The 17,371-nt window shown below is 45.8% G+C and overlaps 2 protein-coding genes across 2 annotated transcripts in view; both read left to right on the forward strand.

Annotated features, from left to right (window-relative positions):
- The first annotated feature begins 579 nt into the window (after positions 1 to 579).
- Positions 580 to 17,371, forward strand: part of LOC141104991 (uncharacterized) — a 57,622-nt gene continuing 40,830 nt past the window's right edge. The window contains exons 1-3 of the mRNA XM_073594798.1: positions 580 to 980; positions 1,097 to 1,194; positions 1,303 to 1,447. Coding sequence (XP_073450899.1) covers positions 896 to 980; positions 1,097 to 1,194; positions 1,303 to 1,447 — 328 coding nt within the window. The 5' untranslated portion in view covers positions 580 to 895. The remainder of the gene's footprint in view (positions 981 to 1,096; positions 1,195 to 1,302; positions 1,448 to 17,371) is intronic.
- On the forward strand, positions 14,819 to 16,757 carry LOC141104852 (uncharacterized). Its single transcript, XM_073594635.1, has one exon. It carries the CDS (start codon positions 14,834 to 14,836, stop codon positions 16,250 to 16,252), a length of 1,419 nt encoding a protein of 472 aa, XP_073450736.1. The 5' UTR covers positions 14,819 to 14,833; the 3' UTR covers positions 16,253 to 16,757.

Raw genomic sequence — 17,371 nt, forward strand, 5'->3', positions numbered from 1 at the left:
AGTACAGTCCAGATCATTATCCATTATCTGTCTAGAGAGAAACCTGCATAGATCACATGATCAATGAGGATGGAGGAGGACCGGAGTCACATGACTGAGAGGATACTAAACCTCACCCTGGAGATCATCTACCTGCTGACCGGAGAGGTGAGGAGGATTCTGGGAGGTCACATGACATCCCTCTTATCTCTATTAATAAAACACAGACCTGACCGGAGAGGTGAGGAGGATTCTGGGAGGTCACATGACATCACTCTTATCTCTAGTAATAAAACACAGACCTGACCGGAGAGGTGAGGAGGATTCTAGGAGGTCACATGACATCACTCTTATCTCTATAAATAAAACACAGACCTGACCGGAGAGGTGAGGAGGATTCTGGGAGGTCACATGACATCACTCTTATCTCTTAATAAAACACAGACCTGACCGGAGAGGTGAGGAGGATTCTGGGAGGTCACATGACATCACTCTTATCTCTTAATAAAACACAGACCTGATCGGAGAGGTGAGGAGGATTCTGGGAGGTCACATGACATCACTCTTATCTCTATTAATAAAACACAGACCTGACCGGAGAGGTGAGGAGGATTCTGGGATTCTAACATGATATTCCTATTGGTTCCTCAATACAGAGATTTCCTCTTGTGAAGTCAGGTGATCATATGACCATCACAGTGCCTCCATGTGACTCCCTAAAACCTGAGAGACACAACATGGAGAAGATTCTAGAAGTCACCAAGAAGATGATGGAGCTGCTGACAGGAGAGGTGAGCGGTGCCGGGAATTCTGGGACATTATCCAGTAACAGACAAGGGATGTGTCTGGATGGTGACTGTATCATTGTGTGTGTCAGGTTCCTATAAGGTGTCAGGATGTCACTGTCTATTTCTCCATGGAGGAGTGGGAGTATTTAGAAGGACACAAGGATCTCTACAAGGAAGTCATGATGGAGAATCAGCCGCCCCTCACATCACCGGGTAAGAGGAGACTTTATTGTAAAGGAGAGAGCAGTACGGAGGGTCCACCTAGATCCCCCATCATCTGATAAACACATAGAAACAATGTATTCAGTCAGTGTGTGTGTTTCCTACAGATGGATCCAGTAATGGGAACCCACCAGAGAGATGTCCTCGTCCTCTGTATTCCCGGGATTCCACACAGGAAGGTCACAGTATCCCACAATTTTACAAGGTTGGTGGGAAGAAGCTTCTAGAACATGGACTTGTGGAGATGATGTGTGGATTTATTATGTGAGGTTATATTTTACAGATGACATTTTCTCTCATTTTCTTGGTTTAGGGTGAAGATCTGATAGATATAAAGGTTGTGATTAAATCAGAAGAAGAAGAAGAGAGGTATGTGAGGGATGATCAGCAGTCTATGGAGGAGGATGGAATAACGGGGACATTTATAGAGGAGGACACTCCTACAGAGATCAGCACAGGTGGGTCATTAACACTAAATACATTCCTCCACCCATACTGCTCACTGATTGGTCCAGAGTGGGGTGGGGACTGGGTGATATCAGCCTGTAATCCCCTGGTCACTTTCCTGAGCTGTGTTCCCCATCCTGTATTCCTGTATTTCTCTCGGATAATCTTCCTTCTCTGTGCTGCAGACACAATTTATGGATCTAGACTGGATTTATGGAGAGATTTATGGTTCAACTAGCAGGAAAAGTTTGGTGTTGATCAACCTAGGCACCTGGGACAATGTGCCTTTGTCCCATACCCCGGGTATAGCAAGATCTCTAATAGAACAATTCTCCCGGGGTCACTTGCTCTGTTATGTTGGATATGTCTGTAAAGTCTCAGACCCAAGTCTCAGGAGACGGGAGGATGCGGTTTGTCTCAGTTAACCACGTGCCGACCGCGCTATAGCCAAATGACAGCTGCAGCACTGTCGTCCTGTTCAAGGGGGGCGTCTATTGACATCCTCCCTGAACCGCTCCCCCCCCCCACGCGCCTGCTGCGCCATGCTCTAAGATCGCTGTGTCCTTCAGTAAAGGGCCAAATACAGTGTCTCTTTACCACGTGATCAGCTGTGACCAACCACAGCTGATCATGATGTAAACATATTTGCCGGTTATCGGCATTCCTCATGCTGCCACAGTGTGAAAGAGGACATCTACACTGATAATCAGCGCACTGATCATCAGAGTCTTGATTTTCAGTGCAGCCCCAACAGTGCCCATCAGTGTTGCCAATCAGTGGCCATAAGTATCCAACCTATCATTGCTCTTCAGTGCTGCCTATCAGTGCCGCCTATTAGTGCCTCCTCTCCACTGCCCACCAGGCCTGCCTTATCAATGCCCATCAATGCAGCCTATCGGTGCTTCTCATCAGTGAAGGAGAAAAACTACCTGTTTGCAAACTTTATAACAGAAACAAAGAAAACCTTTTTTTCAAAATGTTGGGGCTTTTTCATTTGTTTAGCAAAAAATTAAAAACCCCAGTGGTGATTAAAAGAAAGCTCTATCTGTCTAAAAAATATAATGAGTCCTGACCATTATGCTATATACTATATGTTGTACATTACATACTCCTGACTCCTGCATTATATGCTCTATGTGGTACATTACATACTCCTGACCCTTGCACTATATACTCTATGTTGTACATTACATACTCTTGACCCCTGCATTATATACTCTATGTTGTACATTACATAATTCTGATACTATATAGTCCTATCTGTTGTATCTTATACAATATGTTGTACATTACATACTACTGACCCCTACACTATATACTCTATGTTGTACTTTACATACTACTGACCCCTGCACTTTATACTTTATGTTGTACATTACATACTCCTGACTCCTGCACTATATACTCTATGTTGTCCATTACACACTCCTGACCCCTGCACTATATACTCTATGTTGTACATTACATACTCTTGACCCCTGCACTATATACTCTATGTCGTACATTACATAATTCTGATACTATATAGTCCTATCTGTTGTATCTTATACAATATGTTGTACATTACATACTCCTGACTTCTACACTATATACTCTATGTTGTACACTACATACTCTTGACCCCCGCACTATATACTCTATGTTGTACATGACATAATTCTGATACTATATAGTCCTATCTGTTGTATCTTATACAATATGTTGTACATTACATACTACTGACCCCTACACTATATACTCTATGTTGCCCATTACATACTCCTGACTCCTGCACTATATACTTTATGTTGTCCATTACATACTCCTGACCCCTGCACTATATACTCTATGGTGTACATTACATACTCCTGACCCCCGCACTATATACTCGATGTTGTACATTACATCATTCTGATACTATATAGTCCTATCTGTTGTATCTTATACAATATGTTGTACATTACATAGTCCTGACTTCTGTTCTCTCCTCTCTACCCACTGCTATATATACACATAATATGTATTCTCTTTTGTTACACCCATTTCCTACCAGCTGGACATTTTATATCGGATGATATGATTGGAGCACAGACTTTTACATGTTGATAATAATGTGATAACATCCTCAGACTTTGGAACCTTAAACAGAAAGTGATAATGAGGGAGGAGTCAATAACCCAATGATGGTGGTCTTCAGGATCAGTCCAGTCTTCATCTTGGTTGTTCTCCCCCCATCCTCACTCTCTGACCTCTGGTGGGGCTCAGCCCCGCTTTTATTCATGACTAAATCATGGACTAAATAAGGAAGTGCAGGACTTCTTGTGTTGGGAAGATGGCAATGAGTGATAGAGGGGGTGGGGACACTCGTCCTATAATCCCCTCATCACTGTCACTCCTATAAAAGACAGTTCTCGTTGTTTCCTCACTCTCTGACTAAGGTCCATGAATAAAGAAATGAACTGGTAGGAGATCAGAGGACCCATTTACTAGTTACCTTGAGGGTGGAATTGTAAGATCCTCAGAGACAAAGCTGCCTGATGTGGGCGGAGTCCTGGTTTAGGGGAACCAATCAGCTCATGTCTAGTAATAATCTTTGTATTTCTATTTTAGTAGATGGACGGGAGATGAGGAAAACCTCAGAGGATTGTCTCACTTTGTCTCCAGACTGTAAAGTAGAAGATGAGGACATCACACAGTATAGTCCAGGAGAAAACCCGGCTACCTCAAATGTCCATCCGGCACCACACAGTGTAGATGGACCATCGTATTCCTCTTATCCTGAGGAACCTCAGACTGTGCGGGACGGTCCCGGACCATCGTATTCCTCTTATCCTGAGGAACCTCAGACTGTGAGGGACGGTGCCGGACCATCGTATTCCTCTTATCCTGAGGAACCTCAGACTGTGAGGGACGGTGCCGTTCTTCCAACAGATAAGAGATTTCCCTGTAATGAGTGTGGGAAATGTTTCTATTATAAATCTAGACTTATTGGACATAAAAGATCTCACACAGGTGAGAAACCATATTCCTGCCCTGAGTGCGAGAGATGTTTCAGATTTCAATCCAGTCTTTATGAACATAAAAAAGCTCACACAGGTGAGAAGCAACATTCCTGTCCTGAGTGCGGGAAGTGTTTCAATTTTAAATCCAGACTTATTGTGCATAAAAGATCTCACACAGGTGAGAAGCCACATTCCTGCCCTGAGACCGTAAAAACTTGTTTAACAAAGTCCCAGCTTTCCACACATCTGAGATATCACAAGGAGGAGAGGTGGTATTCCTGTTCTGAGTGCGGGAAATGTTTTGTAAAAAAATCAGAACTTGTCATACATCAGAGGTCTCACACAGGTGAGAAACCATATTCCTGCCCCGAGTGCGGGAAATGTTTTAGATTTAAATCCAGTGTTTATGAACATAAAAAAGCTCACACAGGTGAGAAGCCACATTCCTGCGCTGAGTGCGGGAAATGTTTTTCAGTGAAGTCACAGCTTAACGCACATCAGAGATCGCACACGGGGGAGAAGCCGTATTCCTGTCCTGAGTGCGGGAAATGTTTCAGATTTAAATCCAGTCTTTATGAACATAAAAGATCTCACACAGGTGAGAAGCCACATTCCTGCCCTGAGTGCGGGAAACAATTTAATTTTAAATCCAGACTTATTGTGCATGAAAGATCGCACACAGGTGAGAAGCCATATTCCTGCCCTGAGTGCAAGAAACGTTTTGTAAAAAAATCAGAACTCGTCAAACATCAGAGGTCTCACACGGAGGAGAAGCCGTATTCCTGCCCTGAGTGCGGGAAATGTTTTGAAAAAAAATCTGAACTCGTGAAACATCAAAGGTCTCACACAGGTGAGAAGCCACATTCCTGCCCTGAGTGTGGGAAACATTTCAACTTTAAATGCAGACTTATTGCGCATGAAAGAACTCACACAGGTGAGAAGCCATATTCCTGCCGTGAGTGCGATAAAGTTTTTTTAACAAAGTCCCAGCTTTCCACACATCTGAGATATCACAAGGGGAAGAGGCGGCATGCCTGTTCTGAGTGCAAGAAACATTTTGTAAAAAAATCTGAACTCGTCAAACATCAGAGGTCTCACACGGGGGGAGAAGCCATATTCCTGCCCCGAGTGCAGGAAATGTTTTTCAATGAAGTCACATCTTAACGCACATCAGAGATCTCGCACAGGGGAGAAGCCATATTCCTGTTCTGAGTGAAGGAATTGCTAATCAAATATACATGCACTTTAGCAAAAACTCATACTGTATAATTCTCCAATAAATTCAAACATATACATTTTGATATCATAATAAATAAATGTTATATAAAAATTAATGTGTCCTTATATGAATTAAATCTTTTATACAAATTCATACTGTATGTATCCAAATACCAATTTATGTAAAGTGCAATGACTAATAAAGTGCAAAATTTTCTCCATAAAGTGCTCCGTGCTTCTCATAAATCAAGTGCAAATGTCCACTTTCAGGGTTCTGATTCAGGAATAAAGTGCTCATTCAATGGGTCATCTCTGCCATTGTCTGTCACCACGTGGCCATCCTCCACCTTCACTCACCAGAGAGTTTGACCCACTCAGCCCTGGGTCAGCTTGCACTCATAAAGAGTGGCGGCCCATGCAATGTGGGTGCACGGGCGTCATTCCCTCTAACACCGCCGTCGCCCTCCCTATCCATGCGCCGGCTCCTTTCAGGATGGCGGGTGCATGAATTACAATTGCGGGGATAGGCAGGGGGTGTGTCTTTTGAAGCACCTGATTAGAGCCAAAGGCTCTAATAGGCTTCAAAATAGGGTAGGCTCGGGGCGCAGAGCACCGTGTCCGGAGCCCACCCAGGTGTGTTACAGCAGCCAAACGGGAAGCAGGTATGAAACCCATTTTCCGATTATCGTTAGGTGATCCTGTTGGACGCTTAGCGCCGGGTGGAGCAGAGAGGGGATGCGTCGCGGAAGCTGCTCCAGCAGAGGACACCAGAGCAGCTTTCCCTGAGCCCGCCACGCTTAAGGACACTGGACTGGCTGCATCAGCTCCACTCCTCTGCTGCCTAGCGCACTCCATAAGGCCCCAACCGCTGCTCTCACCGCCTGCATCCAGCTCTCAACTCCCGCAGACCTCGCCACATGTCCCGGCGACATCGAGACACCTGTCCACCTCACGCTTGAGGACATCGGAGCCTGCCACCCACCACCGTAATGGGGTAAAGACTGTGGGGGGGTTGCTGAAGGTGTTAGTGCCACCTGGGGGGGGGCAGTTGTGCTAGTGTCGCTCCGCCAGCCCCCCCTTTGTTTGCCGCCCCCCCAAAAAAAATCCCACCAGCCGCCACTGCTCATAGAAAACAACAGGGGTTTCCACTATTCCTCCACCAGTGTCATCCACCTCTCTTTCAATGGCTCAGGGCTGGTCCCTATATTATCTCCTTCTCCTTTCTCTCATACACTCATGCAGGCCACAGGAAAAGCAAAAAAGGAAAACCATAGCATAAAAAACACAAAGGTTCAGTAACACTTGACACTTACATTTCCCAGTGCTGTCTCCCAGCACCTAGATACAACGGTTTCTTGCTGCCGGTCCCGCACCACTCAGCCTGGTGTGCGGGAAGATGTCATGTAACTCCGCCCCTATGCACGTTTCGTCCTTGTGAAATTATATTAATGTCCCTGATATACACGCGAAGAGATACCTATGCACAATCCCAAAGCACATGTTCCTGAACAAATGGCTGTGTATGCAAGCAGGTGCTGTAGCGACCAATGGCTGGAACCAAAGATAGTTGAAGTAGAAGAATGTCACCAGCACACACTGGATCTCCAAGGTGGGTCCAAAGCTTTATTCAGGTATCACATTGTTACAGCAAGAGCAACATTTCGGAGCCTCGCAGGCCCCCTTCATCAGTGTCAGGACTTGTGTTATTACCTGGCTCACCTTCTGGTAGCACTGTTGTGCCCGGAGTTGAAGGGTGCAGTTCTGCATACTGTTAGACAGGATAATTTGGTTGGTTGCAGGCTGGTCGGTAAATTGAGCTGGCAATTTCTCTGGTTTTGTTTTCCATGTGTTTCCCTTCCATGTGCTCCTTGCTGCAAAGGCCAGTTATAGGTGGGGGCAGTGGCCAATTGTTTGTACTGTTGAAATGTTGGTGAGGCCATGCACTGTACACCTTTGCTGCCATTTTGCTATATGCTCGTGGCCCAGTGTGACCCTGTGCCTTTAAGGAGGGGTGGGTGCCCTCCAGGCTCACCTGCCCTCTACCTATCTATTATAATGCATGTGCTTCCTTACTGTGGAAGCTCTCAAAATTTAGAGTTAGAACTACAGAAAATACCGGGATGCCTTGACGGGGCTCTATAGCTTACGCGTGTATTTGCAAATGTGTGCAGACTAAATCCCTGCTTTTAACACATACTGTTAGACAGGATAGTTGAGTTGTTTGCAGGCTGGTTGGTAGGTTGAGCTGGGAATTTTTCATTTTTGTTTGCATGCATTGCTCTTCTGTGTACTCCTTGCTGCAAAGGCCAGTTATGGGCTGTCTGAGTAATTAGGCTGCACCTGACGTGGGCTGCTGGAAGGTGCATAATCCAGGCCCTTGACTGAAGTTCAGTGTTCTTCCTGTGAACTTTGTCCCTGCTTGATCTTGATCCTTCTTCCTGTACCTGATTCTGAGACCTGCTCCTGTACCTGCTCCAGAGACTTGCTCCTGTACCTGCTCCGGAGGCCTGCTTCTGTATCTAATCCTGAGACTTGCTCCTGTACCTGCTCCAGAGACTTGCTCCTGTACCTGCTCCGGAGGCCTGCTTCTGTATCTAATCCTGAGACCTGCTCCTGTACCTTCTCCATAGACTTGCTCCTGTACCTTCTCTGGAGACTTGCTCCTGTACCTGATCCTAAGACTTGCTCCTGTACCTGATCCTGAGACCTGATTATGTACCTAATCATAAGACCTGCTCCTGTACTTGCTCCAGAGACTTGCTCCAGAGGATCAGGTACAGGAGAAAGTCACAGGAGCAGGTAAGGGAGCAGGTCTCATGATCAGGTAAAGGAATCTGGTTAAGGATCAGGATCAGGTATAGGAGCAAGTCTCCGGAGCAGGTACAGGAGAATGGCTCAGGATCAGGTACAAGAGCAAATTTCCGGAGCAGGTCTCAAGATCAAGTGCAGGGGCAGGTCTCAGGATCAGGTACAGAAGAAGGTCTCCGGATCAGGTGCAAGGGCAGGTCTCAAGAGCCGGTACAAGAGCAAGTCTCTGGAGCAGGTACAGGAGCAGGGTTTCGGATCAGGTACAGGGGCAGTTCTCAGGATCAGGTACAGGAGCAAGTCTCTGGAGCAGGTACAGGAGCAGGTCTCTGAATCAGGTACATGAACAGGTCTTAGGATCAGGTACAGGAGCAGGGTTAAGGATCAGTTACAGGAGTAGGTCTCAGGATCTGGTATAGGAGCAAGTCTCCAGAGCATGTACAGGAGCAAGTCTCTGGAGCAGGTCTTTGGATCAGGTACAGGAGCAAGTCTCTGGAGCAGCTACAGGAGTAGTTTTCAGGATCAGGTATAGGAGAATGGCTCAGGATCAGGTACAGGAGCAAATCTCCGCAGCAGGTCTCAGAAGCAGGTACAGGAGCAGGTCTCAGGATCAGGTAAAGGAGCAAGTCTCCCGGAGCCTGAGACCTGCTCCTGTACCTGCCCTGGAGACTTGCTCCTGTACCTGATCCTGAGACTTGCCCCTGTACCTAATCCTGAGACCTGTTCCAGAGACTTGCTCCTGAGACCTGCTCCTAAGCCCGATTCAGAGACCTTCTCATGTAGCTGATCCTGAGACCTGCTCCTGTACCTGCTCCGGAGACTTGCTCCTCTACCTGCTCTGGAGACCTGCTCCTGTACCTGCTCCAAAGACTTGCTCCTGTACCTGATCCTGAGACCTGCCCCATTACCTGATCCTGAGACCTGCTCTTGTACTTGCTCCTGTACCTCCCCCAGAGATTTGCTCCTGTACCTGATCCTAAGCTATTCTCCTGTACCTGCTCCTGCACCTGATCCGGAGACTTGCTCCTGTATATGATTCTGAGACCTGCTGTATCTGCTCCAGAGACTTGCTCCTGAGACCTGCTCTTAAGACCTGCTCTGGAGACTTGCTCCTGTACCTAATCCTGGGACCTGCTGCGGAGACTTGCTCCTGTATCTGATTCTGAGACCTGCTCCTGTACCTGCTCTGGAGACTTGCTCCTTTACCTGATCCTGAGACCTGCCCCTGTACCTGATCCTGATACCTGCTCCTCTACATGCCTTGTAATAAAAATAAGCATGACAGGTCCTCTTTATTAGGAGATATGGGGGTCAAAAAGACCCCAGATGTCTCATTTACCTTTAAAAGCAAAAGCAAAAATGTTTTTGATATTTTGACATTGACTTGAAAATGTTGATGGCCGAAAACTGGAAGTGACGTCAGAGGTTGCATCGGTCCTCCAAGGCCATAAAGCTAAGTTCGTGCCATCTTGCCCTCACTTGACTTCCTGCCCAGCCATTGGCCGGACCAGATCGCTTCCGTCTTTATAGATGGCTCTGGTAAAACCAAAAACAACCAGGAAGCAGTGGGAGGGGAGGTGTATCTCTCCCGTCGCCTATAAAAGTGATCCAGTGGCTAAACCGCCGCTGGGATCCCTTTTATTGGAAAAAAAGAAAAAGGCTGGACTACGCAGTAATATATTTCTATCCCCCTTGGTGGGAGTGGAGATGACCCCATCTATAAGGATATACAGTACATACACACACAGCACAAGGTTCACACTATGAGACGTTTCTTGGGGTTGCAGTTTCTCTGAGTTCCACAAGGTGGTGGTCTCAGTTCAACCCAGACAGGAAGTCCCTATGGAAGACAGGAAGTGATGTCAGGCACAGAGAGGAAGTGATGTCAGGTATGAATAGGAAGTTCCGGGTTAGAGGTGAGTCCGGAGAAAGTAGAGAGTAGACGTTGCTGGAACTGGCAGGAGAGGAGGTAATTAGATCTTATTTTCTATTTACACCCAGTAACCCCCCGTCATGTTCCGTCCTCTTCCTCCATAGTCACTGTGATGTCTTTTATCTCCAGCAGATGATGATACACACATATATAGTGTGGAAACCTAGATTAACCCCTTCAGGGTCTGAACATTCCCCCACTTATGGGGCCGGAACATTTACTTAATTTTGGAGATAAATTCTAGTAATATGTTCCTCTAAACAAACAGCACTGACAATAAATAGACAAGACAATGACCATCCTGACCATGGGCAATTGTTATAATATGCAGCCAACACAATGATGGAGTGCAGGGGGTCTATAGAGCCCCTTACATTGTTGGTCAGTAGTAGTGAGCATCCATAGGAGCTGCTGGTATTTTGCCCAGGTCTTCCCCACTTTTTTGTCCCGCAGCCAGGCATGAGGTAGTTTCACAGCCAGGTGCACACACGTTCCCTCGTTGTCTTCAATGATCAGTCTAAGGGGGTGTTTTGTTGTTTTTTTGGAGAACTTTGATAAGGACGTGGATTGAAGTGGGATCCTCTATAAATAGAACTATTCACATCTGAGGACATCTAACTGATCTCTATTAATGATCTATATCTTAGTTAAGATCTGGTAAAATCCTTGCTGATAGCGGATAAAAGACTTCTCATTGGCAGTAGAAACAAAGTAGTTCAGGATTGAGCAAAGTCCTTTAGTAGCAGTAGTAACTGGACAAAGCTCTTCAGAACACTAGCCAGTGTTCCCTTGTCTGGACCCTAAGCTGACTCTATAGCACCATAAATGGATAACGAGGAAAAGTCTATAGATCCTTTGGGTTGACTGTACTCACAAAATGTCCAGGGACAGCTGGTAGCCTTCTTCCAACTTCCAAGCGACACTCTATACCAGTGATACCGGACCAGATCTTCAATAGACAGCCCCCTCAGCCAGCTCTCTCTGTTCTTTGTGGTTCTTGGACTGTAGAGGGTCTGCTTATTCCCCATTGGGGTCTCCTGGAGTTCTTAGTGCTCCCTCTAATCGTTGTGGGTCTTGGACTGTAGAGGGTCTCCTGAGTCCCTCATTGGGGTGTCCTGTGGTCCTTAGGGCTCTCTCTGGTCTTTGTGGGTCTGGAACTGTAGAGGGTCCAGTGATCCTTAAGTGGGGTGTCCTGGGGTCCTTGGTGCTCTCTCTGGTCTTTGTGTGTCTTGGACTATAGAGGGTCCAGTGATCTTTCAGAGGGGTGTCCTGGGGTCCTTAGTGCTTGCTCTGATCTTTGTGAGCCTCAGACTGTAGAGGGTCTGCTGATCCCCCATCGGGGTATCCTACCATCCTTGGGGCTCTCTTATCTTTGTGGGTCTCAGACTGTAGAGGGTCCAGAGATCCTCCAGTGGGGTGTCTTGGGGTCCTTAGGGCTCTCTCTGGTCTTTGTGGGTCTCGGACTGTAGAGGTTCCAGTGATCCTCCCGTGGGGTGCCCTGCTCTCTCTTGTCTTTGTGGGTCTTGGACTGTAAAGGGTCTAGTGATTCTCCAGTGGGGTGACCTGGGGTCCTTAGTGCTCTTTCTGGTGCTCTTTCTGGTCTTCGCATTGGGGTCTGACTTCAGGCCTTCAGGTCGCCCACCTGGGGGCGCATGGCAGCAGGTGCCTGGGAGAGGCAGCATGCCCTCTCCCAGACTAGAGCTCTCCTCTCCAGGAAAGACCTTGTGCTCAGTATGTGCAAACAGTCAATACCCTCTCCCAGCATCCTTCAGGGTCACCCTCCCTGGGATTGGCTGGAGTGGCATTAAAGCATTTTGTTACCCCAATGTCTCATACTCCTGATATGTGCCTGCTGTACCATGTACAGTACTTGTATGACAAAGTCTCCTGTTCTCTTTCTATTGCTTCCTTTATGTGAAATCCATGGTGCTCCCGCCAGTCACTCTGTTTTGCTATTAAAAACTGACCACACTAAGCAGGAGGGCACAGTGTGGTCAGTTCTCTAGCTGTGCTGGGAACACAGTATGCTCTCCTCCAATGATCAGACTTGTCCTGACACGCTTCCCCCCTGCACAGCCATTCACTGGGAAGCTTAGTGTACTGTTGCTTCCCCTCCCCCAGCTCTCATGCAGCTGATCACAGCGGGAATGTGATCACGTATAAAAAAAGAAAAAAACATTATACATCCTTTTTTTTTTTTAATCGATACAAAAATATTTTGCCTTCAATTTCTATTTTAAACTGAATGGGTTGTTTTGCAGGGTGATCGTTTACAATCAATTTAACCACTTGAAGACCGGGCTTTTTTTCTTGCACTTTTTGTTTAAATCAGTATTTTTTGCTAGAAAATTTCTTCCAACCCCCAAACATTATACATTTTCTTTTTAAACCACCACTAGGGGTTTTAATTTTTTGTTAAACAAATGAAAAAAGACCGAAAATTTGGGGAAAATTTTTTTTTTGCTTAGTTTCTAAAATTGCATACAGGTCATTTTTCTCCTTCACTGATGTGCACTGATGGGCACTGATAGGCTGCACTTATGTGCACTGCTGAGGTGGCATTCGTGGGCACTGATGGGGACTAATAAGTGACAGTGATGGCCACTGATAGGTGGCACTGATGGGTACAGAGAGGCGCCACTGATAGGTGACACTGATGAGGAGGCACTGGTGGGCACTGATTGGCAGCACTGGTGGGCACTGATTGGCAGCACTGGTGGGCACTGTTGGGACTGCACTGACAATCAGGTCACTGATTATCAGTGTAGATATGCCCTTTAACACAAGTCGGTTATTTGCTCTCCTATCCACATGCTGTCAGCGTGAGGAAAGGAATGCCGATAACCGGCTTGTGTTTACATCTGTGATCAGCTGTCATTGAACACATGGTAAAGAGCTGCTGTGATTGACCCTTTACCCTCATCTGTGTTCAGCGGTGTTCTAAGGACAGAGCTATCACGGGAGGATGGCCATGGACGCCCTTCCGACAAAGTAAGCCTGCAATGTAGCCGTCTTTCGGTTATAGCGCGGGCAGGAACTGGCCAAAAGAAATGTGTTCCTATGGGGTCAGTAGTCCTTAAATGTACAGCAACCCTCCTATTACCCCCCCCTCACATCCCCATCCTATTATTGTGTGACCAACACCATCCAAATAATTCTTACTTTCATTTCCCAAAGTTATCCGTCTACAAGGAGACCTGTATAGATCAAATGACGGCACCGATGAGGATGGTGGAGGACCGGAGTCACATGACTGAGAAGATACTAAACCTCACCCTGGAGATCATCTACCTGCTGACCGGAGAGGTGAGGAGGATTCTGGGAGGTCACATGACATCACTCTTATCTCTATTAATAAAACACAGACCTGATCGGAGAGGTGAGGAGGATTCTGGGAGGTCACATGACATCACTCTTATCTCTATTAATAAAACACAAACCTGACCGGAGAGGTGAGGAGGATTCTGGGAGGTCACATGACATCACTCTTATCTCTATTAATAAAACACAGACCTGACCGGAGAGGTGAGGAGGATTCTGGGAGGTCACATGACATCACTCTTATCTCTATTAATAAAACACAGACCTGACCGGAGAGGTGAGGAGGATTCTGGGAGGTCACATGACATCACTCTTATCTCTATTAATAAAACACAGACCTGACCGGAGAGGTGAGGAGGATTCTGGGATTCTAACATGATATTCCTATTGGTTCCTCAATACAGAGATTTCCTCTTGTGAAGTCAGGTGATCATATGACCATCACAGTGCCTCCATGTGACTCCCTAAAACCTGAGAGACACAACATGGAGAAGATTCTAGAAGTCACCAAGAAGATGATGGAGCTGCTGACAGGAGAGGTGAGGAGGATTCTGGGAATTCTGGGACATTATCCAGTAACAGACAAGGGATGTGTCTGGATGGTGACTGTATCATTGTGTGTGTCAGGTTCCTATAAGGTGTCAGGATGTCACTGTCTATTTCTCCATGGAGGAGTGGGAGTATTTAGAAGGACACAAGGATCTCTACAAGGACGTCATGATGGACAATCAGCCGCCCCTCACATCACCGGGTAAGAGGAGACTTTATTGTAAAGGAGAGAGCAGTACGGAGGGTCCACCTAGATCCCCCATCATCTGATAAACACATAGAAACAATGTATTCAGTCATAACTGCTAGAAAATTACTTTGAACCCCCAAACATTATATATTTTTTTGAGCTGAGGCCCTAGAGAACTCATTCTCAGGTGGATGGTCAGGTGTTACATCACTGTGACTCCTATAAAAGACAGTTCTCGTTGTTTCCTCACTCTCTGACTAAGGTCCATTAATAAAGAAATGAACTGGTAGGAGATCAGAGGACCCATTTACTAGTTACCTTGAGGGGGGAATTGTAAGATCCTCAGAGACAAAGCTGCCTGATGTGGGCGGAGTCCTGGTTTAGGGGAACCAATCTGCTCATGTCTAGTAATAATCTTTGTATTTCTATTTTAGTAGATGGACGGGAGATGAGGAAAACCTCAGAGGATTGTCTCACTTTGTCTCCAGACTGTAAAGTAGAAGATGAGGACATCACACAGTATAGTCCAGGAGAAAACCCGACTACCTCAAATGTCCATCCGGCACCACACAGTGTAGATGGACCATCGTATTCCTCTTATCCTGAGGAACCTCAGACTGTGAGGGACGGTGCCGGACCATCGTATTCCTCTTATCCTGAGGAACCTCAGACTGTGAGGGACGGTGCCGTCCTTCCAACAGATAAGAGGTTTTCCTGTCCTGAGTGTGGGAAGTGTTTCCGTTCTAAATCTGGTTTTAAAGAGCATATAAAATCTCACACAGGGGAGAAGCCGTATTCCTGTCCTGAGTGCGGGAAATTTTATTTAACAAAATCTCAACTTTCCAAACATCAGAGATATCACATGATGGAGAGGCCACATTCCTGTTCTGAGTGTGGGAAATGTTTTGTAAAAAAATCAGAACTTGTCATACATCAGAGGTCTCACACAGGCGAGAGGCCGTATTTCTGTGCTGAGTGCGGGAAATTTTATGTAACGAAATCCCAGCTTTCCACACATAAGAGATATCACACAGGGGATAGGCCGCATTGCTGTTCTGAGTGCGGGAAATGTTATGTGAAAAAATCAGAACTTGTCAGACATCAAAGGTCTCACACGGGGGAGAAGCCGTATTTCTGCCCTGACTGCGGAATTTTTTTTTCAGACAAGTGCGGTCTTTACAGACATCAGAGAAGGCATGCAGATGATAAGCCGTATTCCTGTTCCGAGTGTGGGAAATGTTTTGTACGAAAATCTGATCTTTTCCTACATCAGATGTCTCACACGGGGGAAAAGCCGTATTCCTGTCCCGAGTGCGGGAAATGTTTTGTACGAAACCAAAACCTTGTTAGACATCAAATGTCTCACACGGGGAAAAAGCCTCACCTCTGTTCTGAATGTGGGAAAGGCTTTCCAGATAAGACACATCTTTGCATACATCAGAGATTGCACACGGGTGAGAAGCCATATTCCTGTTCTGAGTGCGGGAAATGTTTTTCAAGGAAGTTCTATCTTTACACACATCAGAGAACGCACACAGGGGAGAAGCCATTTCCCTGTCCTGAGTGCGGGAAATGTTTTTCAAGAAAGTCACATCTTTACATACATCAGAGCACTCACACGGGTGAAAAGCAACATTCCTGTCCTGAGTGCGGAAAATGTTTTTCACATAAGTACAGTCTTGACAGACATCAGAGATCTCACACGGGGGAGAAGCCACTTTCCTGTCCTGAGTGCGGGAAATGTTTTTCACATAGGTCCAGTCTTGACAGACATCAGAGATCTCACACGAGGGAGAAGCCACGTTCCTGTCCTGAGTGAGGGAAATGTTCCTCACTAAAGTCCTGTCTTCCTTGTACATTAGGGGTCCCACACAACCCCCGAGGTGTATTAGTGCCTTGAGTGCGGGAAATGTCTTGTATATGAATGTTGCTGGACATGTGGGGAAGAAGCACACCCTGATATACACCTCAGATATACTCCATGGCTGATCTTCATCATGTAAGAAACAATTGATAAAGAGATCAGAGATCACCAAAGACATGGATGAAGTGTTGTACCGTGTTGGCCATTGATAGCAGGAGAAAAATAAAAATGGAGTCATTACCTCTCATTGGCTGAGTAGATGTTGTGGTGTAAACTCTTGCAAGAGGTCTGTTTTCTCAAGTCGTCTTTCAGGACGAAACGCGTTAACCCCACCACTTAAAAGGTGGTCCTCTAGGCCTTTTAAAATAAAAATGGAGTCATTACCTCTCATTGGCTGAGTACATTTTGTGGCGGAAGATTTCACAAACACTTACAGGTCTGTTTTATTTCATACAATGATTTCCTATGATCATTGACTCCATCTAGTGGTCACAATGCTGTATTGCTCTATTATTTTTCTAAAGGGCGGTATTTCAGGAAAAATACCTTATTATGGCCACTAGATGGAGCTGATGATCATAGGAAATCACTCTGTTAATTAAATTACAGCCAGAATTTATCACGGCTCTGCAAATGGTTGTCCCATTCGTCCAACGTTTTTTTTTTCGTAAATGGATCCCTTTGTTTACTGTGTCAGGCATTGTCTCTTACAAATAACTGAAGTATCATTCTCATAAACGTATGAGTACAGTGGACATTGAAGGACATAAGTTAAATAAACCAACAATAATAAACTAACCATTGATTGCAACAGAAAATACCAAATTTGACCACTGGACGGCACTAAGTATCATAAAGAATTAGCTCCATCTAGTGGCCGAAAGTGGTATTTTCTATTTCAAATCAATGGAAAACATTAGACCAGCAAATAATAATATTCATTCTTTGCCCCTGTTCATACAGAAGGAATATACATGCGTTCTTACGGGGGGGGGGGGGGGATTGCTATGTAAATATTGTATGAATAGACCCCTAAATGGCAGGAGATGTTTATATATAAAGATGGGAAGTATG

Source organism: Aquarana catesbeiana, linkage group LG08, assembly GCF_042186555.1.
Source record: "Aquarana catesbeiana isolate 2022-GZ linkage group LG08, ASM4218655v1, whole genome shotgun sequence".
Lineage (NCBI taxonomy): Eukaryota > Metazoa > Chordata > Amphibia > Anura > Ranidae > Aquarana > Aquarana catesbeiana.